The 27902-nt window shown below is 44.6% G+C and overlaps 1 protein-coding gene across 1 annotated transcript; it reads left to right on the forward strand.

Moving 5' to 3' along the window:
- Nucleotides 1–26248, forward strand: CUNH5orf49 (chromosome unknown C5orf49 homolog). Its single transcript, XM_032279122.1, has 3 exons — nucleotides 1–338; nucleotides 21389–21505; nucleotides 24855–26248. Exons 1-3 carry the CDS (start codon nucleotides 189–191, stop codon nucleotides 25032–25034), a joined length of 447 nt encoding a protein of 148 aa, XP_032135013.1. The 5' UTR covers nucleotides 1–188; the 3' UTR covers nucleotides 25035–26248.
- Nucleotides 26249–27902: the final 1654 nt, after the last annotated feature.

Below are 27902 nucleotides of genomic sequence, written 5' to 3' on the forward strand. Positions count from 1 at the left end.
ACCTCCAGGCAGCTCTGGGTCGCCAGGCGGCGGTATCCAGGCAACGGCCCAACACAGCCGCGGGCTGGACGCGGACGCTGCCAACCTGAGGCCGGCGGACGCTGCCAACCTGAGGCCGGTGGACTCCGACTGGGCCCTGGGCGGGCGGGAAGGACCTCGGCCAAGGCTGGGGCGCAGACCGGGGCGGCATGGAGGACGAGGAGGAGGAGGAGACCACCGAGTCCACGCTGCGGGGCAAGCCCAGGCCGCTGCCCGTCTCGGCGCTTTCCGCCTTCAGCTACATCCCGCCGCGGCGCCTGGACCCCAAGGAGTACAGCTACTACTACCGCCAGGCGCGGGTGAGGACCGTGGGCGGGGCGCAGGGCGGGGAGGCGGGGCAGGCGCGGGCCGCCGCGGAGGGGAGGGGAGAGGGGATCACTCCTTTGGAGGGGTCCTGGGGGCGGGGCTTACCCTCGGGGAGAGGGCTTGGGGGCGGGGCTCACCTTAGAGGCGGGGGGTTGGGGGCGGGGCTCGCCCTCGGGGAGATGGCGTGGGGGCGGGGCTCACCTTAGGGGCTGAGGCAGGAGAATCACTTGAGCCCAGGAGGTGAAGGTTGCAGTGAGCCAAGATCATACCACTGCACTCCAGTCTGGGTGACAGAGCCAGACTTCATCTCCAAAATAATAATAATACAAGCTGAGTAGTAGAAACAGTATGGAACTAATTCTTAAGCAATGCTGTGGTCTGAAAATTTGCTTTCCCCCAAAATACATATGTTGAAATCACAACCCCCAAAGTGACAATATGAGGAGGTGGGCCTTTGGGAAGTGATGAGGACATGAAGGTGGAGCCCTGGTGAATGGTATTATCACCCTTGTTAAAGGGACCCCAGAGAGCTCTGTTGCCCCTTCCAGCATGTAAGGGCACAATGAGAACGTGCCATGTAGCAACCATAAAATGTTCCCTCACTAGACACCAAATCTGCCAGCGCCTTGATCTTGGACTGCCCAACCTCAAGAACCTCGAAAAATAAATGTCTGTTGTTTGTAAATCACCCAGTGTATAGGTATTTTGTTATAGCAGTGTGATGGGACTCTTCTGTTTAGTTTATTTCTGTGTGACACACACAGTGTGTGTACTGATTAGTTAGTAGCACAGGCTGAGTAATCCTAGGTAAAAATATTGGCTCCATGTTGACCAGCCATGTGGACTTGCCACACTACACACACGCTGTTCCATTCTGCCCACCTTTAAGGCAAATGGTGCCAACTTCGTAGAGCTCTTATATGAATGACTTTAATTAATCAATGCAAAGTGGCACATAGTAAGCCCAATGTAAGTATAGCTGTTATTATTATTTGCTTTTGCTGGCGATTATTAGAGCTGCTTTTCACTAAGTGCTGGGTTCCAGTGGCAAATCTCATATCCCTGATCCTCGTTTGCTGTAAGAAATTAATACAAGTGAAGGCAAAATGTGTCAATCTGTGACTTCTAATCTTCTAAAGCAGCTCACTTCAGGGAGCCCACATAGTGGATTCACTGAAGGCTGCACACTTATTTAAAGCCCCAGTAATGCCTCCAAATCGTAAAACAAATTTGTCCTCTAAAACTGCCGGCAAAAATGTGATTGGCTTCTGTACTGCTCCCTAGGGAGTTCTAGTAGCATGGGCTTTGCCCATAAAATATGGTTCCTGTGGCAGCAAAGCAGATTCTGTTCAATGGTGTTTTCCAATTACTTTTTCCTTCTTCTGCCTTGTGCAGCATTTCTGCTGCAAAATGAAAAAGCAGAGTGAGACCCTTTTATGAAGGTTTTGATTAAATTTTTCAAAGTCAAAGAGCTGCATTAAAAAAAGTTATAAGTGGTTTTAGAACTGCTTTCCCTCATGCTGAGGGGGCTTGTGGATAGCTCTGCCCTGAGTGAGGCTTTGCTGTAAAGGCCCCACCTTAGGTTGGTGGGATTAGCTGGCTTTCCTTCTCTATATATGGTGGAGATGGAAGCTGACTGTTTCATTATGCATCAAGGACTCTACCTCCCTGAACACTGAATATTCCTTTGCCAAGTGCAGCCAAGCACCTTATACAGGTGCATGTTGATATGGTTTAGCAATATGTCCCCACCCAAATCTCAGCTCCAATTGCAACCCACACGTGTTGAGGCAGGTATTAGGTGGGAGGTTATTGGATCATGGGGCAGTTTCCCCCATGCTGTTCTCATGAGAGTGTGTGAACCCTCAGGAGATCTGATGGTTTAAGAGTGGCACTTCCCCCTTTGCACTCTCCCTCTCACCCACCACCATATGAAGAAGGTCTTTGCTTCCCCTTTGTCTTCTGCCATGATTGTAAGTCTCCTAAGGCCTCCCCAGCTATGCAGAACTTTGAGTCAATTAAACCTTTTTTTCTTTATAAATTACCCAGTCTTAGGCAGTTCTTTATAGCAGATTGAAAATAGACTAATACACATGTTAACTGTTCAGAGCCACAAAGGGGAATCTCTGAAGGGCCTGTCAGTATACAGACAGTGCTCAATATGAGCCTCTCTGGGTCCTCCCTAGGGAGCCTCTCCCTTAGGAATCAAGCACCTTTACCACACACACTCAGCCACTCCAAGGGAGATGTCCGGGGAGGGTGAACTCAGTTCTGTTGCTGGCCTGACTGTCAATATCTAGGCAACCCTCCATTATCCAGCAGACTTTTAAACTCACATGCCTTTCCAAAAGGATTTGTACTAGCCCAATTAAACTATGAGCTCCTCGCATGGATACTTCGTTTTCTCTCTCTATTTTTATCCTTTTGCCAATTAGTATCTAAACTACTAAGCATTTTCCTTAGTTATCTTGTTGCTTTCTCCCACTAAATGTGAGCTTTGTAAGGGAAAAGATTTACCTTTATCACAGCTATGTCTTCAGCAAACGAAAGAGTGCCTATCTCACAGTTGGCACTCCATAAATGTTGCATGAACAAATGAGGAATGAATAATTGGAAAGCCACATTTTTAAAATAAAGGGATAACTCATTGATTTACAAAACTAGCTTCTTGGACTAAATAGGGGTTTCGGTTTGGATCACCTGCTGCTTTGGTTAGCCTTGTCCTCGCTCACCTCCTCTGGTATCGTCAATGGCAGTGGGCTATGGTTTCTCCTCTCACTTTGCTAGCTGCATTTTTCGCTATGCTGTGACCTGCCCCTGGAAAACTCAAGGCTTGGGGGAATGGAGCTGAACGTCTTCCTCCAGAGCCGGTAGCTCTTTAAAAAGGGGTTGGTTGGGAGGCTGAGCCCAAGGCCCAGTTTCTCTTGCAAACCCATCTGTGAGGGAGGAATGAGTGAAAGGGGAGGCAGGCAAGTTCTGGCAGAGACCTTTCACATGGAATGAAATACCAGGAGTGAGGAATCCATGTTCCTGTAAATCAAAACTCCCATGTGAGCATGTGCTCTGTATCTTCATTGAGTGCATGTTTGTAGTGATATGCATCTAATGTCTTTTATACAAGAAAATATTCACACACAGATCACACAAATGTAGACACATATATTTGCAGCTTGCCCTCTTCATTTATCAATATGTCTTAGTTTTTCAAAATCACTCCGTTTTTAAAAATTATACTTTAGGTTCTGGGGTACATGGGCAGATCATGCAGGATTGTTGCATAGGTACATACATGGCAAGGTGGCTTGCTGCATCCATCCCTCCTTCACCTATATCTGGCATTCTCCCCATGTTATCCCTACCCACCCCCAACTATCCCTCCCCTAGCCCCCCAAACAGACCCCAGTGTGTGATGCTCCCCTCCCTGTGTCCATGTATTCTCATTATTCAACACCCGCCTATGAGTGAGAACATGTGGTGTTTAATTTTCTATTCTTGTGTCAGTTTGCTGAGAATGATGCTTTCCAGATTCATCCACGTCCCTATGAAGGACACCAACTCATCGTTTTTTATGGCTGCATAGGTGTATATGTGCCACATTTTCCTTGCCCAGTCTATCATTGATGGGCATTTGGGTTGGTTCCAGGTCTTTGCTATTGTAAACAGCGCCTCAATGAACATATATGTGCATGTGTCTTTATAATAGAATTATTTATAATCTTTTGGATATATACCCAGCAATAGAATTGCTGGGTCAAATGGAATTTCTATTACTAGGTCCTTCAGGAATCTCCACACTGTTTTCCACAATGGTTGAACTAACTTACACTCCCACCAACAGTGTAAAAGTGTTCCTATTTCTCCACAGCCTCTCCAGCATCCGTTGTCTCCAGAGTTTTTAATGATCGCCAACTGACGTGATATGGTATCTCAATGTGGTTTTGATTTGCATTTCTCTAATGACCAGTGATGATGAGCATTTTTTCATGTTTGTTTGCCTCATGTATGTCTTCTTTTGAAAAGTATCTGTTCACATTCTTTGTCCACTTTTTAAAGGGCTTGTTTTTTTTTTTTTTTTTTTTTTTTTTTTTTTTTCCTTGTAAATCTATTTTAGTTCTTTGTAAATTCTGGATATTTAATCTTTGTCAGATGGGTAGATTGCAAACATTTTTTCCCATTCTGTTGGTTGCCGGTTCACTCTAATGATTGTTTCTTTTGCTGTGCAGAAGCTCTGGAGTTTAATTATATCCCATTTGTCTATTTGGCTTTTGTTGCCAATACTTTTGGTCTTTTTGTCACAAAGTCCTTGCCTATGCCTATGTCCTGAATGGTTTTGCCTAGGTTTTCTTTTCTTTTAGGGTTTTTATGGTGTTAGGTCTTACATTTAAATCTTTAATCCATCTGGAGTTAATTTTAGTGTAAGGTGTCAGGAAGGGGTCCAGTTTCTGTTTTCTGCACATGGCTAGCCAGTTTTTCCAACAACATTTATTAAACAGGGTATCCTTTCCCCATTGCTTGTTCTTGTCAGGTTTGTCAAAAATCAGATGGTTGTAGATGTGTGGTGTTGCCTCCAAGGCCTCTGTTCTGTTCCATTGGTCTCTATCTCTGTTTTGGTACGAGTGCCATGCTGGTTTGATTACTGTAGCCTTGTAGTATAGTTTGAAGTCAGGTAGTGTGATGCCTCTGGCTTTGTTCTTTTTGCTTAGGATTGTCTTGGCTATGCAAGCTCTCTTTTGGTTCCATATGGAGTTTAAGGTGGTTTTTTACAGTTCTGTGAAAAGGGTCATAGGTAGCTTGATGGGGATAGCATTGAATCTATAAATTACTTTGGGCAGTTTGGCCATTTTCACAATATTGATTCTTCCTAACCATAAGCATGGAATGTTTTTCCATTTGTTTGTGTCCTCTCTTATTTCTTTGAGCAGTGGTTTGTAGTCTCCATGAAGAGGTCCTTTACATCCCTTGTTAGTTGTATTCCTGCGTATTTTATTCTCTTTGTAGCAATTGTGAATGGCAGTTCGTTCTTGATTTGGCTCTCTGTTAGTCTGCTATTGGTGTATAGGAATGCTTGTGATTTCTGCACATTGATTTTGTATCCTGAGACTTTGCTGAAGTTGCTTATCAGTTTCAGGAGATTTTGGGCTGAGACGATGGGGTCTTCTAAATATACAATCATGTCGTCTGCAAATAGAGACAATTTGACTTCCTCCTTTCCTAACTGAGTACGCTTTATTTCTTTTTCTTGCCTGATTGTTCTGGCTGAAATTATCCCCTTTTAAGGAGTATAAGCAAGTGACACAAGAAAAGAGACAGTATTTTTCCCAGTAGCTTTGATCAAGAGAAACATGAAAATTAAATTTGAGTTTCAGCTCCTGTGGATTCCTGTTTCTTCCTGAGTTGTGAATTGCTGGGCTGGTGGTGGTGGGGTGAGTAGGAAGCTGGTATCAGTGGAGGAGGAAAAACAATTGACTCCACAATCACCAAATTTCCAATGGGCGACAAGTTGAGCACATAGGTGAATGCAGAACTCTCTGAATCAGAGCACTCTTAGAATTTGACACAGACACAAGATCAGAGGGAAGAATAATTTTGACTTCAGTCGAATGGCAAAATATCTAGATTACTTGAAAATTTGTAAGAGTTTCTAAAACTTGTGATATTAACATACCAGGAGAAGACACAGAATCTTTTTCACAGGAAAAAACAAGAACCCAAAGGGAATTGTTGAGTATTCTCTTTTCAGAAAAACCTGACATTGTGTCCTTGACAAGCAACAGTCCTCTGAGATGCAGAATTTTGAATGCTGTTAAACTTAATGAAAATGTCCTCATTAAGCTTCACACAATACCAGACCTCTAAGGAAATGCACTGGATTTATCAGAAGTAAATTCAGGCCCTCATGAATCAAAGGAAACTTTGGATCACCTTGGGGATTTTTAGTTTTAAAAGTAGGCTGTTTATCTCTGGACAAGCAAACTGACAGGAAGCCTCAAGTTGAGAGGCTTTGAGAGGTTGCAGTTCTGTGGGTTCTGAGGACAGGAAATTAGGTAGCCCACTTATAGGTTGACTAGCATATGAGACAAGGTGGCTAGGATGTGCTGTGGAAACACTTCCTAAACTGGAAGAGACTCAACCCGCAGTGTGCTGGAGCTGGCTTGTATGACTCACAAAAGCCAACTTTCAGCATTTCTTCTAAGCTTTGCATTTAATTGCTATCCTAAAATTGACCATGATTGGAGTATTTGCACCACAGAAATCATCAAACACTACAAATCAGATATTTTTTTTTTCTCCAGAAAGTGGGTTGTTAATCAGGTGTACCAACAGGCTTAACATAATAACCATGACATCATAAAGGCTTATTTTTTTCTCATGCACAGCCCGACACGTATGTTTCTCCCAGGAGGCTTTTAGTGCAATTTCTTGGAAACCCAAGTGCCTTCTTTTTCATGGTTTCACTATTGCTAGGACCTGGGAGTTCTTAGGACTTTAGAGTCATTTGTTGGATGCTCTGAATTTATCAGCCAGTGACTGGGGAGAGAGGGCTTGGAGGACTGCCTGGAAGTTTTTTATGGACCAGGACTAGAAGTAGTACTCACTGGAGTCACCCACATTCCTGGCCCCAACTTACTTGTGAGGAAAACCGGTAAATGCATCTTCTGCTTGTTCTGGAAGAGGTAGTATGTGTGATGAGCGCATAGCATCACCCCTGCCACAATGACATGACAAAAGGTATTTTTTTTCTCATTTTTTTCTCTCTTATAGAACTTACTGGTTTAACCTTATGGTGGAGAGTAAATTAATGCTTTAAATGATCTGAAAGGGAGGAAAAAATAAAGGACCAGGGCCCCAGTTTGCTCAAAACCTTACACCAGTTATTTGTGTGAGAGTGTGTGTAACTTCTAGTAGTAAGAGTGCTTCACAGATTTGGAGGAGTCATGGGCATAGTGGCTACTTCTCACCAAGTGTGTTTGCCTGGGCTCCTATAAAATGTACCACAAACTTGGTGGCTTAAAACAACAGAAATTTCTCTCTCTCTCTTTTTTTTTTGAGACAGAGTCTTGCTCTGTCACCAGGCTGGAGTGTACTGGCACAATCTCAGCTCACTGCAACCTCCCAGGTTCAAGCGATTCTCCTGCCTCAGCCTCCCAAGTAGCTGAGGCTACAAGCACATGCCACCATGCTCAGCTAATTTTTGTATTTTTAGTAGAGATGGGGTTTCACCATGTTGGCCAGGATGGTCTCGATCTCTTGACCTTGCGATCTGCCCACCTTGTCCTCTCAAAATGCTGGGATTACAAGCATGAGCCACCGCACCTGGCTAGAAATTTCTTCTTTTAGTTTTGGAGGCTAGAAGCCTGAAATCAGGGTGTTACCAGGAATTTTTTTTTCTAATTTCCAATTTTTAATTTGTGAAGGATATGCAGATTTGTTACATATGTAAACATGTGCCATGGTGGATTGTACAGATCATCCCATCACCCAGCTATTAAGCCCAGTATCCACTAGCTATTCTTCCCGATCTCCCTCCTCTCACCTCCCGTCCTCTGATAGGCCTCCGTGTGTGTTGGGCCCCTGCAATGTGTCCCTGTATTTTGAACATTTAGTCCTTACTTATAAGTAAGAACATGAGGTATTTGGTTTTCTGTTCCTGCGTTAGTTTGCTGAAGATAATGGCCTCCAGCTCCATCTATGTCCCTGCGAACAACATGATCTCATTCCTTTTTATGGCTGCATAGTATTCTATGGTGTATATGTACCACATTTTGTTTATACAGTCTATTATTGATGGGTGTTTAGGTTGGCTCCATATCTTTGCTATTGTCAGTAGTGCTGCAATGAAAATACATGTATATGTGTCTTCATAATAGAATGATTTATATTCCTTTGGGTATATACCCAGTAGCGGGATTGCTGGGTCCAATGGTATTTCTGCCTCTAGGTCTTTGAGGAGTCACCACGCTGTCTTCCACAATGGTTGAATTCATTTATACTCCCACCAACAGTGTAAAAGTTTTCCCATCTCTCCACATCTCACCAGTGTCTATTGTTTTTTGACTTTTCAATATCCATTCTGACTGGTGTGAGATGGTATCTCATTGTGGTTTTGATTTGCATTTCTCTAATGATCAGTGATATTGAGCTTTTTTTTTCATATGTTTGTTGGTTACATGTATGTCTTTTGAGAAGTGTTTGTTCCTGTCCTTTGCCCAATTTTTAATGGGGTGGTTTTTTTCCTTGTAAATTTAAGTTTCCTGAAGATGCTGGATATTAGACATTTGTCAGATGCATTGCTTGCAAAAATTTTCTCTTATTCTGTAGGTTGTCTGTTTACTCTGTTAATAGTGTCTTTTGCTGTGCAGAAGCTCTTAAGCTTAATTAGATACCATATGTCAATTTTTGCTTTGTTGCAATTCAGCAGTATTCGTTCCTTCTAGGGGCTGTGAGGGACGGCTCCATTCCAGGCCTCTTTTCTTGGCTTGCTGATGGCCATCTTTTCCCAGTGTCTCTTCACATCATCTTCCTTCTGCACATTTCTGTGTCCAAATTTCCCCTTTCTTTTTTTTTTTTTTTTTTTTTTTTTTTTTTTTTTTTTTTTTTGAGACAGAGTCTCACTCTGTAGCCCAGGCTGGAGTGCAGTGGCGTGATCTTAGCTCACTGCAGTCTCCACTTCCTGGGTCCCAGTTCAAGCAATTCTCCTACCTCAGCCTCCCGAGTAGCTGGGATTACAGGCACATGCCACTATGCCAAGTTAATTTTTGTATTTTTAGTAGAAACAGAGTTTCACCCAGGTCTGGTCCTGAACTCCTGACCTTGTGATCCGCTAACCTCAGCCTCCAAAAGTGCTGGGATTACAGGTGTGAGACACCGTGCCCTCCCAATTTCCCCTTTCAATAAGGACATCAGTCATATTAGCTCGGCGGTCTACCCTACTCCAGTATGATCTCATCTTAATTAATTCTTCAATTACCTTATTTCAAATATGGTCACATTCAGAGTTCCTGGGGGTTAGGACTTCAACACTGGGATGCTTGGAGGACACAAGTCAGCTGATCACATCCAGAGAGGTTATTCCGCAGTGGTTCTCACCACAGTAGTGGGGTGCGGTCACCCGTCTCACCTTCAGTCACCTGTACCTCCTACCCGTGGCCTAAGCAATTGCTCATCATTCATTCTTTTCTGCTACTATATTTTGTGTTTTTCATTTATTCCATTTGTATTTTTCTGTGGTTCATAACTAACGGGCTAGTTTCTCTTCTCAGTTTGTGGTCCTTTTTAAGGCAGGGACTCCCCATTCTGTTCTGGAGTCTGACATAGTGTCTTGCACAATAGTAGGCTTAATGCACTGTGTAGGTTGAAAACTGGAGGCCTCCACTCTACTCATGGCATCTGCCCAGGCCTGTGGTCCACAGTGATTTCTCAGGATCGGGGTGGAGGTCACTGTGAGGGAAACTGAGGGTAGGTGACCAAGCACCAGGACCAGGCTAAGCCCATGCAACATTTTAGCAATATTCAAACACAATGGGAGAGATCACAAGGTAAAAAACGGACATTTTCTGTTTTGCTTTGTTTCTTTTTGAAGCAACATCATCTGTGAAATAGAGGTAATTCCTTGAGGGATTTTAATGGCAAAATTTCAGAAGCTCTGTCTTGTGATAGCATCTAAATCCCAATTGGTTTTTATTAATATCATTTTGCTTCAAGCCATACAGGAATAAAATGAAAATAGAAGAAAGATTAATAATTAAAATCCAAGAAAAAGACAGATTTTCAGTTTGATTAGGTATTAAAAATGGATAGTCACGTTTCATAGTGAGGGTACCTGCCTGCAAATGATTTTTTTTTAAGTCCTTCATTTTCAATGATAGAAAAATTCAACTTTACTCTGGAAAGTTCTGAATATGCAAAATCTGCACAAAAATAAAAAAAAAATAAGCTTCCTAAGATTCTGATCATTCCACACCCACAAGCAGTAAGTTTCCTAGTAAACACTAAGATGTGGAAGACTGTTGGCAACGAATCCAGGGACTGTGAGGCAGGCATGGCTGCTCAGAGTGGTTACTTTGATAATGTTTTAGGAGACCTGTTTAGAATGAGAAGAAATAAGCTTCTTCCGTATAGGGAATACAATGAATGAACAGTTCCTTTCTCATTCCGATAACAGTGATTGCATTCTCATTTCTATTCTTAAGTCCATTCTTCCTTCTTGAGAGTTTTTCTCCAGGAATAATCCAGGCACCTCAGTAGGGGCTCCTCGGTTCTGGAGGGTTGAGCCTGATTAAAAGTACTGTGCAGAAGAAAACACAAGCCTAGGCAGTTCCTGGAGGATCTGTTTTCCTTGCTGTTGGTGCTGCCCACTCTGGGGGGCTGTCCCTCAGACCTGGGTGATATGGTTTGGCTGTGTCCCCACCTAAATCTCGAACTGTAACTCCCACCATTCCCACGTGTCATGGTAGGAATCTGGTAGGAGGTGACTGAATTATGGGTGTGGGTCTTTCCTGCGCTGTTCTTGTGAATGAGTCTCATGAGATCTGATGGTTTTAAAAAGGGGAGTTCTCCTGCACAAGCTGTCTCTCTGCCACTGCCATGTAAGAAGTGCCTTTTGCCTTCTGCCATGATTATGAGGCCTCCCTAGGCACGTGAAACTGTAAGTCCATTAAACCTCTTTATTTTGTAAATTGCAAAGTCTTGGGCATGTCTTTATCAGCAGCATGAAAATGGACTAATACACTGGGTGAGGGTGACTGCCCACCTCCAGGAAGCATTATAGGGTTTGAGGGGCCACCAGTCACCTCCACTTTGCCACAAGATTCTCAGGGTGCAGAAGAAGAGAGTGCCTCCTGGTGATGGGTGTAGCTTTCTCCCAGGGGTTCAGTTCTAGAGACTGGGTCTTCATGTTGTGCACTGCAGCTACTCTCCCCAAAACTCATGAAACAGGGTCAGCCAGGTCAGGAGGGATTCCAGAGGCAATGAAACACCTAGATGATGAGAAGAGTCTGGCTACTATTGAATCCCTTAAAATATTGCTTGTATGTGGGGTGGGCTGGGGTGATGGAGATCAGGCTATTGGCTAGCCAGTGGCTCTGAATCTCAAAGGAAAGGTCTGATGGCAATGTCTTTACTCTAGAGAATTTATCCTCCCTCATCCTTGCAGAGTGTGTGGTGTGTGTGGCTTCCTGTGTGTTACTGGGTGGCCCATCCCAAAAAGGTTTGCTTAGCCTCTGCAGGCCAGCAGCAAATCAGCCTCTGCATCAACAGCTGCCTTATGTTATGGATGTTAAAGATATTGAGATTTCTCTATCATGTCTTAAAATGGTTTTTTAAAGTTTTCATTTTATTTGATAAGCAACTGTCTAATTTGTATGTAGTCAAAGTAATTGATATTTTCTGACTTTTTCTATTGTTTTTAAGTGTAAAAGTTTTCTAATGGGTTTTCTTTTTCTCTTATTTTACTCATCATCCAGAATTTACTTTTGGCTGTACTGCGATGTGAAGACCCAAATAACTAGCCAGTTGTCACAATATTAAATGTTGAATGGCTTATCAATTCTCCATTGATTCAGGCTTTTAAACAATCCTATGCGTACATAGCTATATGGTAGACTGCCATCAGGAGACACGAGGGCCAGGGTGGTTTGACGTGAACACATCCAGAAGCTGAGAGTGAAGACAACAGTGAGAGACGCTCGTGTCTGGTGAACTCATAACATTGCCAGCACAGGCACAGAGGCAGAAGCCACAGCTCCTGGTTGGAGGTTGTTTCCCTCCTTCAGGCTGATTAGAGTGACTCTGAACTAAGACATGCCAGGATTCCTGCAGTGGCTGGCCAGGTGCCTGACACATGTTGCAGTTGGAATTCTTATGAACCTTAAGGTAATGATTCTTAAAGACTGTGTTGCTTCCTTACTAGATGGCTCATTGAATGAGGACAGTAGCCACGTCTCAGTTATCTTCTAAATTCCCTCAGCAGAAGCACAGCATGTTGCACATGACAGACGATCTGTGAATGATTTGCTAAGGATTGGCCGAAGCTACGCTATGCTCTAGTTATTCCATTACTGGCCAGAATGCCGAGTTCCTGCAGTCAGTGTGAATGGGCATTTTGTGTTTTCCAGCAGACTGTATATATGTGTGTCTTATGTCCTTTACACTACCTACTTCCACCTCTGTATCCTCCTGTTGGAAGAAATCATTCTAGGCTCCCTATCTGGGAAAACAAACAAACAAAACTAACCAAGCATAAGCTAGACACCTGCTGCTCCCAAATCCCATAGAGACGTGTCTGAGTTTGCTGCAGGAAGATTTAAAGCAGCTGGAATAACATAAATGACAAAGCTGACTTACAAGGTGAAGATTGAAGACCAGCTAACACACACATTCTTTACCAGATACTAGACAAGGAAGATTTTCTTTTGTATTCAGAAGAAGTTGGGATGATAAAATGGAGATGATACAAATAATAGCTCTGTTAATGGATCATTTTCTAGTACATCAGAGTTGTGTGTGTATGTAAATTATATACACATATATGTGTATATTATATGTAATATGTGTATTCACATATATATATATATGGATTACCAAGTGTTACACTTAACACATATGATTAAAGAAAAAAATACATTATCTCTCAAGAGAGAGTTTTGCACATAGAGAGCCTGACTCTTGGCTAGTGTTAGAATTGCGGAAGCAATACACCAAAATGTGGTGCTTTTACATTCTGATTTTAAGACGAAACCTCCAGGTCTCTATGACCACCCCCTACCCGTGCCCCCCACTCCTGTCTCTCAATACTTTGTCTCTCCCAAAGCACTGGATGAAGCTGATTTCTAATGTTTCCTTATCTGCCTAAATCTGGACCCAACAAAGAAGAAAACCGTCAGGGTAGCCGGGAGAAAGGAGAATAGACCAAAGTCAGGCAAGCCAGTTTTATGAACCTGCCGGGCTGCTCCACAACAGTCAGAGGAGGCATCGTATTCCTAATATTCTCGCCTCTTAATAGGTAATAGAGGGGGGACGCTGTTCTTGTCTGGCTGCCTCTTGCTGGTTGGGGGTGATGTATGGGGAGAGACTAGATCATAGGGTTGCTGTTCCTGGAACTGTCAGTATTCTTGAAACAGCAATATATTTTGTGTTGTTCCATTGGTGAAAGCTTTAATATGGTCCTGTAAGAACTGGGTGAGGAGTTATAAGAGGCAGGGGCCAAATGCTAGGAGAAGAATAGAAACCAGAGGTCCACCTAGGGGGAGGGGCAGGGTGCTCAACTCCAAAGCTTAGTCCAACAGTTGAAGAGGCGCTGCCTGATTTTTTTATTTAACCATCGACCTGCATCTTGTACTAGTCCTGACTACATTTTTCCCCTAAAAAGGCACACAGCCCTATTTTTCGGCAGTGAGGAGGTTTAAATCTTCACGGGTTTGGAGTGTAACTGCTGCTCGAGAGTCTATTTGGGACTGAAGAATACGAGTGGATTCTGCTACGTCTTACCGATTGTCTGAGAGGTCTTGGAGAGGGTGTGCTAGTAGGACACGGAGGGGACAGATCTGCTATTCCTGTTCCTGTGGCTGCAGTAATTCCAAATCCCATTAGTAGGGGTATCAGCTGCATGGCTCAACGCTGGCAGACTTGAGCTTTGATGGGGACTGGTAAGTTTTGGTTCCCTGGGGCAATGCCTATTTTGGGGCTTAGAAAGACTAGGGTGCAGGTGCCAGTCCAATTAGTGGGGAGGCATAGGTAAGTTGAGGCCCCACACATGAAAAATATGCCTTGGCTGCGGCAGACGGAACTGGTTGTCTATGTTAAAAAGTGTGTGTGAGATTACTGTTCTCCCGTGCTCCTAGGGTGCTAGCTAGGGCAGCTCCAGTAAGCAGCTGAAAAGGGGTTAGTGGGGAAAGGTGAGTGGCTCCCTGTGTTTTGTTTTCCCATTGAAGAAAGAATCATTTTGTATCTACTAAGATTCATTCAGAAGGATGGTTAAATGTGGGTATAAGGAGGCATTTATCAGGGCTGGGGGCTGCGCTGCAAGGGGTCCATGGGTGTATAGTTATGTCTTCCATTGCAAAATCCTCATTGTCTGTTAAGTAGAGACTTACGACTTTAGGGGGTCCTGAAAAGCGGACAGGTGCCTAAATGGAGCGGCCTGGAAGACTTGAAAGTTTTGGTAGTTGGTTGGGGCCTGAAGCTGTAAGGTCTAATTGCGCGGATGGGGCTGTAGGTGCCCCAGAGGTAGACCTGAAGATATATTGCCTTGAAAGCAAATTGGGGCTTGGAGAGTTAACTCTGTATTTATGGTTATGGGGCCGTGTATTGTTATTATTGTTTGTATGTTGGGTGGGATTGGAAATATAGGAACGCAGAAGTTGTACTGTACATTCTGTTAAAGTATTTTTCGTTGTTTTTTTCTGAGATGGGAAACCTGGCTAATGACTGCGTGTTTAAGGGCTGGGAGAGGCTTGTACTTTCATATTGGGGATGATAGGTTAATTTGGTAAAAACCTATGTTTTTGCAGTGGCAGGAGTGGCAGTATACGTGTGGCTGACAGGGAGAGGCAGAGCCAGCGGTCTTTTGCTAGGGTTGGGTTGGATTGGTTCAGCAGTGAATGGGTTAAGCTGAGGGTTTTGTAGAGCTAGTTAGGGATGAGAGGAAGCGGGGGAGGTGCGAAGGTGCAAGGCAGCCCCAGGAGTAGGAGGGGCAGACAGAAGAGTGAATAGAAAGGCAAACAGCTGTGTCTCATCTGGGGAGAAGTCTCGCCGAGCGCCTCGGAAAAATAGGTCATTTATTCACTCCAAAGGAGAGTTAAGAGTGGGAGCTTAGGGGTAAAACCAGAGATGTCTTTGCAGACAGTGTAGAGGAAGAGGGTAAAGCGGCAGTATAGGCAGGGGCAGGGCGTTTACATTCCTTCAGGGATTTGGGGAGTAAAGAGGAGGGAGACCAGGTTGTCCTCGGGAACAGGCCTGAGGTGGAGTTTGATTGCGCTGAGAAGAGAACTGGAGAATCGGCGAGGACGGGGCTGGCGGGTTAGTGGGCACGTCAGGAGCTCTTTTTAATCTGGGAAGTTGGTACCAAGAGACATGTCCTGAGAGTTTAGCTGCAGTGCGGGTTGTGAGAAGAACTTGAAAGGGACCTTCCCGCGTTGGTTTAAGGCTTGCTGAGTCAAGAGTTTTCAGAAAGACATGTTCTCCTGGTAGGTCTGGTTGGTGGGGCCTTTGTGGGGCTGTGGGAGGGCTCGGTCTGCTTGTTCATGGAGGAGATGGTGGGTGAGGGAAGTGTTGGGAGGTATTATCCTAGCTGAGTTGAAAGGGGTGTGTTTTGTAAGAGAAAAGGGAGTCCATAGATTAACTCCAATGGGCTGAGGAAGGAGGGTGCTTTCGGGCTGGCTCTGATATGGGGACTGGGCTACGGGCAGAAGAGAGGTCCAGGGTTTCTGGATTTCTACAGTGAGTCTGGTTAACTGAGTTTTAAGGATCCCATTTGCCCTCTCAACTTTTCCTGATGAGTGAGGCCGGTATGGGATATGGAGGAGCCACTGGACGCTGAGGGACTGAGAGACTTCTGGGGTGATTTGGGAGATGAAGCTAGGGCCAATGTCTGATTGTATGGAGCATGGAAGAAATATCTAGTAATGATTTCTATTAAAAGAATTTGGGAGACCACTGCAGCTGTTTCTGAGGAGATGGGAAATGCTTCTACCCACCCACAGAAGGTATCAGTAAGAGCAAGAAGAAACTTAGTTCTTTTAACAGGGGGCATATCAGGGAAACAAGCCTGTAGGTGATCAAGGAGTTCAGTACAGGAGTGGGTGGGGGAGGAGGAAGGTACTGGAAGGAGGGGTGCAGGATTGGGGGGAGCGCTTGTGGAGAGGCAGAACTCAGGGTTGTCAAGAAAGAGGGCATGGCGTAGTTGCATACGAGGAGAAAGTGTGTTCGGTGCTTAGGAGGAGAGGAGATCTTGTAGATTATGTGGGCTGTGGACTGTGGTGTCTTGACTGAATGTTAGTTTCTTGCTTTCTAAGGCTAGGGTGGCAGCTGCTGCTAGGGCTCTGAGGCAGGTGGGCCACCCTTGGGAGGCGTTGTCTAATTGTTTAGATAGATAAGCTATGGGTGTGAAGGAAGGAGGACTTCCTTTTTGTTGGCCAAGGACACCAACGGCTATTCCATGGTTTTTGGCTGTGTAGAGAATGAAGGGCTGAGAGATGTCAGGAAAAGACAGAGCAGGAGCAGTGACGAGGGCAGCTTTAAGTTTGTGGGAGCTAGGGATTACGTTGTGTGAAGGGTTTAGGGGCTCATTGACAGGGCCTTTAGTTGCTTCGTCGAGGGGGCGGGCTAAGAGAGCAAAATTGGGAATCCGTATTCTGAAGAAGCCTGCTAGTCCTAGGAAAGAGAGGATTTCATCCTGTGAGGCGGGTGGGGACAAGCTGTCTATTAGTGCTGCCTGTGCTGAGGTCATGGCTCAGGCCCCGGCGGGAGAGCGGGACCCCTAAGTACGTGACTGTTGGAATGGAGAGTTGTGCTTTGGAGGGAGAAACCCTACATCCTTCATTAGCAAGAAAGTTTAGAAGGGTAATTGTGTGAGTTTGAGAGTCCTCTAGGGAGGGGCTGCAGAGGAGAAGGTTGAGGTTGTTCACGTACCGGAGAGGAGAAGGTTGTCTGCCTACTGGAGTAGCCGGCTAGGGGAGAGGTTTAGAGAGGTGACGTTTTGAGCTAGAGCTTGCCCAGAGTAATGGTGACTATCATCTTTAAAGCCTTGGGGGAGGGCTGTCCAAGTAAGTTGTCTGACCGGAGGGTTTCAGGGTCAGTCCAAGTGAAAGCAAAGAGATCTTGGGAGTCACCATGAAGAGGAATGTAAAAAAGGCACCTTTCAGGTCTATCACAGTGTAACGGGTTGTGTCTGGAGGGATGAGGGAAATGAGTATGTAGGGGTTGGGCACTATGTTATGGATGGGAAGGACCGCCTGACTGATAGCCCGGAGATCTTGGACCAGCGGATATGAGCCACCGGCCTTTGTGGCAAGGAGTATAGGGGTATTGTATGGAGAAAGAGTCAGCCTAAGGTGGCCTTGCAAGAGGGGTCTGTTGACGATGATTGTAAGCCTGTTAGGTGTGTTCATGAAATGGGATACTGAGAAACATTAGGAAATTTGGAGGGGCCTTTTAGCTGAATTTTGATGGGGTCATGGTGAGCTGCTAGAGAAGGGGCAGTGGTATCCCACACTACAGGATTAACAAGAGAAGTGGGGAGTGGATATCTTGGGGAGGGGTCAAGGGCTGGCGTGGTGGCAGAGAGGAGTAGGAGAGAATCTGGTTGTGGGGAACAGAAAAAGGTGATGGAAGCTTTGAATTTAGTTAGGAGGTTTTTGCCTAGATTGGGGGTAGGGCAATGAGGCATGGTAAGGAAAGAGTGTGAGAAAACAGTATGAAATAGGGAACAAGTACGAGGTCTGGTGGCACGTGGGCGTGAGATGAGTCCGCCAACCCCCACAACTGAGACCTGAGAGGGATGAGTCGGTGCTGAGAATTCAGGCAAAGCTGAGTACGTGGCCCCGGTATTGATGAAAAAAGAGATCGGCTTGCCTGCTACTAGCAGAGTTGCCCTGGGCTCTGATGCAGTGATGGCAGATGGGGCTAGGGGCCCTGAGCCTCGGCCGTCTTCAGCGGCTAGGCCGAGCAGCTGCGGGAGTGCAAGTGATTCTTCACTTTTTGTCTTGCTGAGTGGGTGGTGGCTCTGAGGTGCAGGCTTTTCTGTCCGTCTGTTGAGAGGAGTCAGACTTCCAGGGGCCTGTCTCCCGGCAGAGTGGGCAAGGGCTTTTAGGCACTCTTGGGTTAGGACATGCGAGGGCCCAGTGACCTTTTTTTTTGCCGCTCTTAAAACAAGGCCCAGGAAGGCCACTGCTATCAGGTCTTTTGTGCCCTTGGGTACTATGGCTAGGCTGGCGGATAGCTGCAGCTCGAGGCTGGTATTTAGCACGATCTCTTTGGACTTTATCTAGCTTACTCTGCTTATTTCTGTTATTGAAGACTTTGAAAGCCAGGTTAAGGAGGCCTTGTTGTGGGATTTGAGGACCATCTTCAGCCTTTTTAAGTTTGCGCCAAATGTCAGGAGCAGATTGGGAGATAAAATGGGTATTAAGAACAATAGTTCCTTCTCGGGAGGCAGGGTTGACGCGGGTATACTTTTGGAGAGCCTCTGTAAGGTGGGAAAGGAATTGGGCAGGATTTTTATCTGCCTTTTGGGAACTTTAAGTTTTTCAAAATTTACAGCCTTATGGGCAGCCTAGTTAAGGCCTGAAATAAGGCAAGCAATTTGTGGGTTGGTGCTCTCAGGAAGGCTCTTACCGGGGTACGGCAGCGGTTCCGATGGGCTTAGTAGGGTCTCGCCGATGAAGATCATCCGCATGTGCCTGGGCCGTGAGCCACACTCTTTCCTTCTTTTCCGGAAGGAGGGTAGAAAAGAGAATAATATAGAGATCATGCCACGTGAGTTCATAAGACTGGGTGAGATATTTAAATTCTTTGATATAAGTATCGACATCAGAGGAGAAGGACCCAAGACGTTTTCCAATCTGGGAGAGATCGGAGAGGGAGAAGGGGACATGGACACGAACAATTCCTTTAGCCCCTGCTACCTCCCGGAGGGGAAGCAAGGGAGCCCAAGGGAGCTGGTTGCTGGGCATGTTGGGCTTGGGAATGGGTACGGGGCAGAGACCGGGAGGATTCAGATGCAGAAGCGAGGTGGCTGGGAGGGAGGTAGGGCTGGTGTGGGGACGCACAGTGGATTATGATGCTCCGGTGGGAATTACGATGTGGTTGAGGAGGAGGAAAATCAGCGGGGTCAAAGGAAGAGGAATCGTTGGCTGGGGCTATGGGGAGTGTGGCAGGAAAAGAGTCAGGTTTGGAACCAGCGAGGAACCTTTGGAAAGTAGAGCAGAACCGGCAGAGGGAAGGATGGCTACAGAGGGTGAAGAAAGCCTGAGCATAAGGAATCTCAGACCATTTCCCACTGCAGTGGCAAGCGTTGTCTAAGTCTCTAAGTATATTGAAATCAGAAGTGCCATTTCAGGCCATTGGGAGCCATTGACTAATTTGTATTGAGGCCAAACGATATTACTGTAAAAGATAAGCCTCTTAGGACGGACTTCTGAATGGATGCCAAGAGAATTGACATTACGCAGGAGACACCCAAGGGGGGTAGTTTTGGAAGGGATAGCGTGACAGGCTCCTATTGCAAATGGGGGAGGAAGGGAGAGGAAGAAGAAACTGCTGATTGACGAGGATGGCAGGAGAGGGTGTCCCCTGTCCTGGGGGCCCTGTTCGGAATATGGGAGGTATCCTCTGATACCAGTCAGGCTTCCCTGAAATGGAGGAACCAGAGGCCTGGAGGCCGTAGGAAGCCCTTGGCCCAGTTCTGGGTCTTTTGGGAAGCAGAGACAGTCAAGGGTTCCGGGTAAAGGGCACCAGTCTCTCTTACTCACCGCGGCAGAGGCTCTGATGGTGGATGTGGTCACCAGCAATGGGAGAGTCTGGGAGATCCTCTGAATCTTTGGTAGGTTCGGGAACGGGAGGATGGCGGGGAGAGAAGTGATAGAAGAGAGAGGGAAGGAGAGAGAAAGAGCCAGAGAGAGTCCCTTAAGGATGCCCAGCTAGAGCGCACCCCTCCTGGGTTTTGGCACCAATAACATAAGGGTAGCTGAGAGAAAGGAGAATAGACCCAAAGACAGGCAAGCAAGTTTTGTTAACCTGTCTGGCTGCTCCGTAATTATCAGAGGAGGCAGCTTGTTCCTAACAAAAACGAGGACCGCTGGTGCCTTCCCTGAGTTTGCATTAACTGCGCTCCTATCATGAGAAGGCAGGTTGAAGTCTGCTAAGACACCTGGACAGACTTTTGTCACAGACCATTGTCGGCTCTGTGGGCCCAACAGACTTTGTCCCAAACCATTATATCTTCTCCAAGCCCATTGTATCCCCTAAAAATAACTTCCTGCCTCCATAAAATCATCCACAGTTCCCCATCTTCCTTTCTCATGTGAAGAAGCCTGTACAAGCATCTGTAGCCCACTGTGTGGCAGGGCAGTCACCCTGAGATTTCCCCCATGCACATTAATAAAAATGCTTATGCCTTTCTTTTAATCTTCCTTCTGTCAGTTGGTTTTCAGGTAACTGTCAGAGGGCAGAGAAGTTTGCCCTGAGTTCCTGCCCTAGCGACTCCTGTTAAGTTTCATTATCCTAGTATGTAGGTATTGTTTGTTTTTCAAAGAAGCTCAAGCTTATTATAGAAAATTTGACAAACACAAAACAAGTAGACGCAAAGAAAAAGTATACACATACATAACCTTAGAGATGTCATTTTGCTACGGCCTGAATACTTGCGTCTCTCCAAATTCCTGTGTTGAAGCCTCACCCGCTGTGTGGTGGTATTGGGAGGCAGGGCCTTTGGGAGGGGGTTAGGCCTTGAGGGTCCATTTCCCATAAATAAAATTAGTGCCCTCATAAAAAGCCTGATGGAGCTTGTCTGCCCTTTCAGCATGTGAGGATACAGGGAAAAGACACCATCTGTGAATCATAAATTGGGCCCTCACCTGACACCCAATCTCACAGGGCCTTGAACTTGGACTTTGTAGCCTCCAGGACTGTGAGAAATAAACTGCTGTTGCTCATAAGTCACCCAGTCTATATGGTATTTTGTTACAGCAGCCTGAATGGACTAACACACATTTATATTTTAAAGTTTGAGCTCTAGCAATGGAGTCAGACAACAAGAGAGCTTGAGGACCCACCTCTCTCAACAAGGGAGGAGAAAGTTGAGAAGTGCCATGAAAATGTTTCTACTTCATCTGGGGCCTCTTAGCAACCATCTCTTGCTGGTAAGGCCTGGGCTTCTCCTGGCTCCAGGTCACAGCTGCTCCTTCTTGGTGAGATGACCTTTCCTACCACATATTCACCATATGCACCTCGGGCCTCCCTTGGGAAAGTACTGGCATCTGTGCTCCACCAGGCCTCAATGTCTCCGCCTTCAAATTAACCCATGGCTTTCTTTCTCTTTTTGTTCCAGACAGGAATTATTTCCCTCTACGACTGTGTTTTCAAGAGGCGCCTAGATTATGATCAGAAGTTGCACCGAGATGACAGAGAACACGCAAAAAGCCTGGGACTTCATGTTAATGAAGAGGTAATATAGAGACAGAATATTAACAGGTTGTCAACAGATTAACAAATCTCTGTACGGGCATATCTAATTTTATTGGACTTCACTTTACTGGCTTTCACAAATACTGCATTTTTTTTCTTTCTTTTTTCTACATCTCAAGCTCATTGTTTATTAGATACTGCATTTTTTTTACAAATTGAAAGTTCGTGGCAACCTTATGTTAAGCAAGTCTGTTGGTGCCGTTTTTCCAACAGCGTGTCTCCCTTCCTATCTCTGTGTTGGCATTTTTTAACAGTAGAGTATTTACAAATTAAGATCTGTACATTTTTCATACATAATGCTATTGCACACTTAATACACTATGGTGTAGTGTAAATATAACTTATATATACACTGAAAACCCCCCAAAATTTTATGACTCACTTTATAGTGATGTTTACTTTATTGCCATGGTTTAGAACCAAACCTGCAATGTCTCTGAGGTATGGTTGTACGTGTGTGTATGTACGTGTGTGTGTGTGTGTGTGTGTTCGTGTGTGGTAGAGGGTGCATGTACAGTCATGCATCACTTAACAACAGGGATTCATTCTGAGAAATTTATTGCTAAGCGATTTTGTCATTGAGTGAACATCAGAGTGTAACTAACACAAATCTAGATAACAGCTTACCCCACACCTAGGCCATATGGTACGGCTTATTGCTCCTAGGCTATCAATCTGTACAGCATGTTACTGTATAAAATATTGTAGAGGATTATAACACAATGGTAAGTATTGGTGTATCTAAACATAAAAAGGTACAGTAAAAATGTGGCATAAAAGATAAAAAACGATACATTTGTGTGGGCACTTACCATGAATGGAGCTTGCAGGACTGGAAGCTGCTGTGGGTGAGTGAGGGAGTGCGTGGTGAGTAAATGTGAAGGCCCAGGGCATTACTGTGACTACCGTAGCCTTTATAAACACTGTACACTTTGGCTGCAGTAAATTCATTAAAATTTTTTTTCTTTAATAATAAATTAACTTACTATAACTTTTTAACCTTATAAACTTTTTAATTTTAAAAACTTGATGACCCTTTTGTAGTAACACTTAGCTTAAAACAAACACATTGTACACCTGGACAAAAATATTTTCTTTATCTCTTTATAAGGTTTCTCTTTTTGTTTTTTTTTTAAGCTTTTAAAGTTTTTGGTTAAAAGCTAAGGCATAAACACACACCGTAGCCTAGGCCTACGCAGGGTCAGGATCGTCAGCATCGCTGCCTTCCACCTCCACACCTTGTCCCACTGGAAGGTCTTCAAAGGCAATGACACACAACACGATGGAGCTGTCATCTCCTATGCTAACAATATCTTCTCTGGAATGCCTCCTAAAGGACCTGCATGAGGCTTTTCTACAGTTAACTTTAAAAAACAAGTTGAAGAAGTACACTCTTAAAATGGTAATAAAAGCATCATAAATACATAAACCTATGTATAATAAATACATAGTCACTTATTATCATTGTCAAGTACTATAAGCTGTACATAACTGTATGTGCTGGATTTTATATGACTGGCAGCACACTAGGTTTGTTTTCGCCAGCATCGCCACAAACACATGAGTAATGTGTTGTGCTACGACATGACAAAAGTAATGACATCATTAGGTGACAGGAATTTTTCAGTTCTATTAGGTTTTGCCATTTTAATGGCAAAAACAGCAATTATGTTTGTACCAACCTAATATTATAACCTTATTGGGACTACCATCATATATGTGATCCATCATTGAGTAAAATGTCATGTGGCACATGACTGTATGTGTATATGTGTATGCATGTATATAGGCATACATGTACGTACATGTATGAATGGATGTGTGTATACATATATATAGATATATTTTTATATATTATACATGATTTGTGTGTATGCATATGTGTATCTCTGCATATACATGTGTACATATGTGTATATGCATGTGTATATGTGTGCATATATTATATGTGTGTATATGTGTGTTCATGTGTGTGTGCCTGCTTGTGAATGTGTGTAAATGTATGTATAGATGCATCATATGTGTATATGTGGATGTGGATATGTGTGTATATATGTGTGCATACATGTATATATCATGCACATGCGTATATTGTGTATGTGCATGTACATTTATGTGTACATGTATTGTGTTATGTGTGCACATACACATATATATTTAATGTTGTGCTCAGCTGCTCTATTTAATTTTCTTTACGCGGCTCTCTCTATTAGTGCCAAGAAGCTAAGGCTAAGCTACTATTATAGCTCTCTCTGTTCAGTCATGTCATTGTGTATTTTTCTTGTAATATTGTTTGGTTCTTTAGAATTTAACAATTTAAGGACAGCAAAGCTAAGATGTTCTCTTCAACAGATAAAACAAGTCTCTGCTTAACCACTGAGTCCTGGCTTTCATAATTTTTCTGGAAAAGTTGATCTTGCAGGGCTGAAGTTGCACACATGAGAACATTTCTTCCAAGTTTAGTTACCAAGCCACCATCACCAGCACATGTAGTACGTTCTAAGTTGACAGCAAAGTTAGTATTTTCCTCAGGAGAAAAACATGGCACATAGTTTTTTAGAAAAAATCCCCATCCTCTCAAAGCTGTCATTCCTGCAGGGAGAGAGATAAAGTAAAGGCACAGAAATCATGGGTCAGGTGTGGTGGCTCATGCCTGTAATCCTGGCAGTTTGGGAGGCCAAGGCGGGTGGATCATCTGAGGTCATGAGTTCAAGACCAGCCTGGCCAACGTGGCGAAACCCCATCTCTACTAAAAATACAAAAATTAGCCAGGTGTGGTGGTGCACTCTTGTAATCCCAGCTACTAGAGAAGCTGAGGCAGGAGAATTGTTTGAACCTGGGAGGCGGATGTTGCAGTGAGCTGAGATTGCGTTACTGCATTCCAGTCTAGGCGACAAGAACAAGACTCCGTCTCGGAAAAAAAAAAAAAAAAAAAGAAATCAGGAGCAAATTCTAGGTAGTGATGAGTGGTGGTATATAGGAAGAGGAAGCCATGTGAGGATGTGAGGAGATGCAGAAAGTGAAAGGGATGAGCAGAGAGCTGGGGAGAGGCGGGGCCAGGGAGGACCTGGACATCTGAGCCAGGATCTGGGTGGTGGGAAGGGACCAGCAGCAGCAGGAGAGGGAAATGACCAGAAAGAGCACAAGGACAGACAGGTAGAGCAAATGGTCTGGGACAGTTGAAGGAGACCCCCTGGCTTCAGCATGGAGGCATCCTCTTGGTCCACCGTGGCAGAAAAAGCTCCCGGTACTGAGGCTGATGGACATGCGGGTGAGCTGTGCTGGTGAATGCAGTGGTGCTGACTATGTGCTTTGACAACTTTCACCAGGAACAGGAGAGGCCGGTTGGTGTGCTGACGTCTTCTGTCTATGGGAAGCGCATCAATCAGCCCATTGAACCCCTAAACCGGGACTTCGGCCGCGCCAACCACGTACAGGCTGACTTCTACAGGAAGAATGACATCCCCAGCCTCAGGGCACCTGGCTTTGGGCACATTGCTCCAGCCTGAAGCATCCCTGTGGCCCACAGGGCGTGTCACGATACCCTGTGGGCTGGCAAAGTTTTACAGTGAGAAGGTGGTGTCTGGAGCCTTCTTTCCCCTTCTCATGACATCTAGGAGCTTGGCTATGCCTGTGTTACATCTCTGCTGTGGGCACATGAACACATTAGCAGCCTCCCTCAGGCTGCCATGGTAAGGAGCCTGAGCAAACACCTGTAGTACACGTGAAGAGTCTCTAGTAGGATGATCTTTAGCTGGAATTATTTTTGATCAAATGATACTGGAGACTGATTCATTGTGAGCACCTGAATAAAATGAAAACTTTGTTCCCCTTAGTAATGATTGGGTTGGTTTTTGTTCACTGGCTGTCTACATTTGCCAGGATTCACTGGGGAGGCAGTCACAGGAGTGAGGTGCAGTTATGTTTCCCAAGAGTTATGGGAACTCCTGCTGCCTCATAACACAGACAACTCTGACATGTTCCCTCCTCCAAGAGGAGATGTAATGACAATTTTCTGTCGGCACAGTCAAACTCTAGAAACTACATTTTTGTTGTTCCAGAGGTATGAACCACAAATAATAGATTTTTTTGCAACTGGGACTGGGAGCCCTAGTAAGATGGGTGGCCCTGTTATCCTGGTGGCCAGCAGTGTTCACTGTCACCGCTCAGGGGGAGGGGACCAGTCATGGGAAGAGACTTTGGTGTTCAACGAACTCGGGTAGAATTCTGGCTGCTGCGTTTTCTAGATTTGTGTTCTAGGGCAAGTCATGTCATCTATTTGAGCAGACAAGTCCTCATCTTTAAAGTGGAATTTCCAAACCTAGAAGAGTTCATCTGGGAGGCAGTGAGCTGCTAGATTGCAGGCATAACACGAGCACAATGTGCATGCCCCGCCCAGGGTCCCATCATCACAGCAGTGACTTGACTTTAAACAGTCTTCTTTTTGGATGCAGTTGCTTTTAACCTAAGTTGAAAATACTTACTTTGGAGATAATTTGAAACTTACCCAAGTATTAAGGCATCAACTACGTTTTTAATGAATGGATCCCTTGGAAGAACTCATCTCTCATCTACCATGATTAAATTTCCCACAGTTTAGCAGTGAATGGGCAGGTGGTCTAATTAAGTTCGATGCTGATTCCTCCATCACTGGTTTTATCGTTTTGAATCTGCCAAGAGGATTCTCTAAAAATAAATGACACTGAATTGCCAGCGATTTCAAGGCTGAGTGACTCCTAAATATTTATTTTTCTGAAAACAGTTTTTCAGTGTAAGTGCCTTTTATTTATTTCAAACAAATGGCAGTCGTTTATTTCGAATGCCTTTGGGTGCATTATACCACATTTATAATAACATAATAGAAAATATATAAAGTTTGGGTTATAGAAATATTTATAAATTATTCATTATTCAGACTTGATTTCAACAAAGACAAGGCATCTGTAAGTGACTGCAATAAATTGATGTCAAAGTAACTTATTGTCATTTACTTTAAGTCAGACCTTACTCCCTTCACCTTCTACTACATACTGACTTTCAATAGGCAGGGCTGTAATTGGCCAAGATTTGAAAAGATCTCACATTTGTTAAGCAGTAAGAGAAAGTTACGTGTATTTATGTTGGTATCCCAATGTTTATCATTTAAAGCCAATGAATGAATGCTTGTTAAAGTCATTGTATGTAAGATAATATATTCTTATAGTATGATTTGTTTTGTTTATAAAATTTTCATCACTGGGCAATTAGGTTTTTCTTTTCTTTCTTTTTTTTTTTTTTGGACAAAGTCTCGCTCTGTCACCCAGGCTGGAGTGCAGTGGTGTAATGAAGGCTCACTGCATTCTGGACTTCCTGGGCTCAAGTGAGCTGACCACCTCAGCCTCCCATGTAGCTGGGACTACAGGCTCCTGCCACCATCCCCAGCTAATATTGTTATTTTTTGTAGAGATGTGGTCTCGCTATGTTGCCCGGGCCAGACTCCTGGACTTAAGTGATTCTCTCTTTTTGGCCACCCAAAATATTAGGGTTACAGGCATGAGCCACTGCACCTGGCCTGATGATGTTTCCTGGTCATTCATGTATCCGAGCAGAGGAAAGATGAATGGTTCTGCCTTTAGGAGCAGATTGAATTGGGAAGGAAAAATAACATTGTGGATTGATGATGAAACTTAGACATTTCTAAACAGATACATAAAACACTGGGGTTTTTCGGCAACTGGACTAGAGGCAATTTTCATGAGAGGCTTCCTGTAAGACTAAGGTTAAGGAGAGCATTAGGGAGAGGTTTCTTCTTGAAACCAATGGCACTGGGACCTGGGCTGATAAGCGGTGCCCTTTAGGTTTTCTGCGTGGCATTTTTGCTCACAGGGATGCTTTTAGCTGCTCAGAGCTTTAAGGAGCTTTGACCAGGATGAATGCTCTTTCAGATTCAGGGAACAGGCAGCTTTCCGCTCTAGCCTGGCCTCGACTGCTAACCAGCTGTGGAACTCTGAACACATGTGCCTGAGCTACTCTGCCCCTGTTTCCTCATTTGCAGAAACACTGGGGAGGGAAGGAGGGCGTGCTCAAGCTTGATCAGGGATCAGCATCACATGGGGAACCTGTTCACTAGACAATGATTGTGCTGGTCCCCCACCCCAGGGATTTCAGATTCAGGGTCCTCCTTCAGGTTGGGGCCTGGGAATCTGCATTTCTGACAAGTTCCCAGGTGATGCTAAGGCTGCTGCTATGGGACCACACCTAGAAGGGCCCACATGGAGCTTCCCACAGTGGATTCTGACAGTGACTCTGATTGCTTTTAAAAGCCTATTGTTTGGTAGGACTGGTGACATGGCTTTGGGAGAGCACAATTCTCCTTTTGAGTTCTTTTCAGCACAAAC

The sequence above is a fragment of the Sapajus apella genome, unplaced genomic scaffold, assembly GCF_009761245.1.
Source record: "Sapajus apella isolate SASKATOON/1434 unplaced genomic scaffold, GSC_monkey_1.0 scaffold11, whole genome shotgun sequence".
Lineage (NCBI taxonomy): Eukaryota > Metazoa > Chordata > Mammalia > Primates > Cebidae > Sapajus > Sapajus apella.

What these genes read in the sequence shown, in the direction of transcription:
- CUNH5orf49 (XM_032279122.1), top strand. Translation starts at nt 189, where the DNA reads ATGGAGGACGAGGAGGAGGAGGAGACCACCGAGTCCACGCTGCGGGGC. An exon ending in ACTACTACCGCCAGGCGCGG is followed by an intron (nt 339 to 21,388) that starts GTGAGGACCGTG and finishes TTTTTGTTCCAG; the next exon opens with ACAGGAATTATTTCCCTCTA. An exon ending in GACTTCATGTTAATGAAGAG is followed by an intron (nt 21,506 to 24,854) that starts GTAATATAGAGA and finishes AACTTTCACCAG; the next exon opens with GAACAGGAGAGGCCGGTTGG.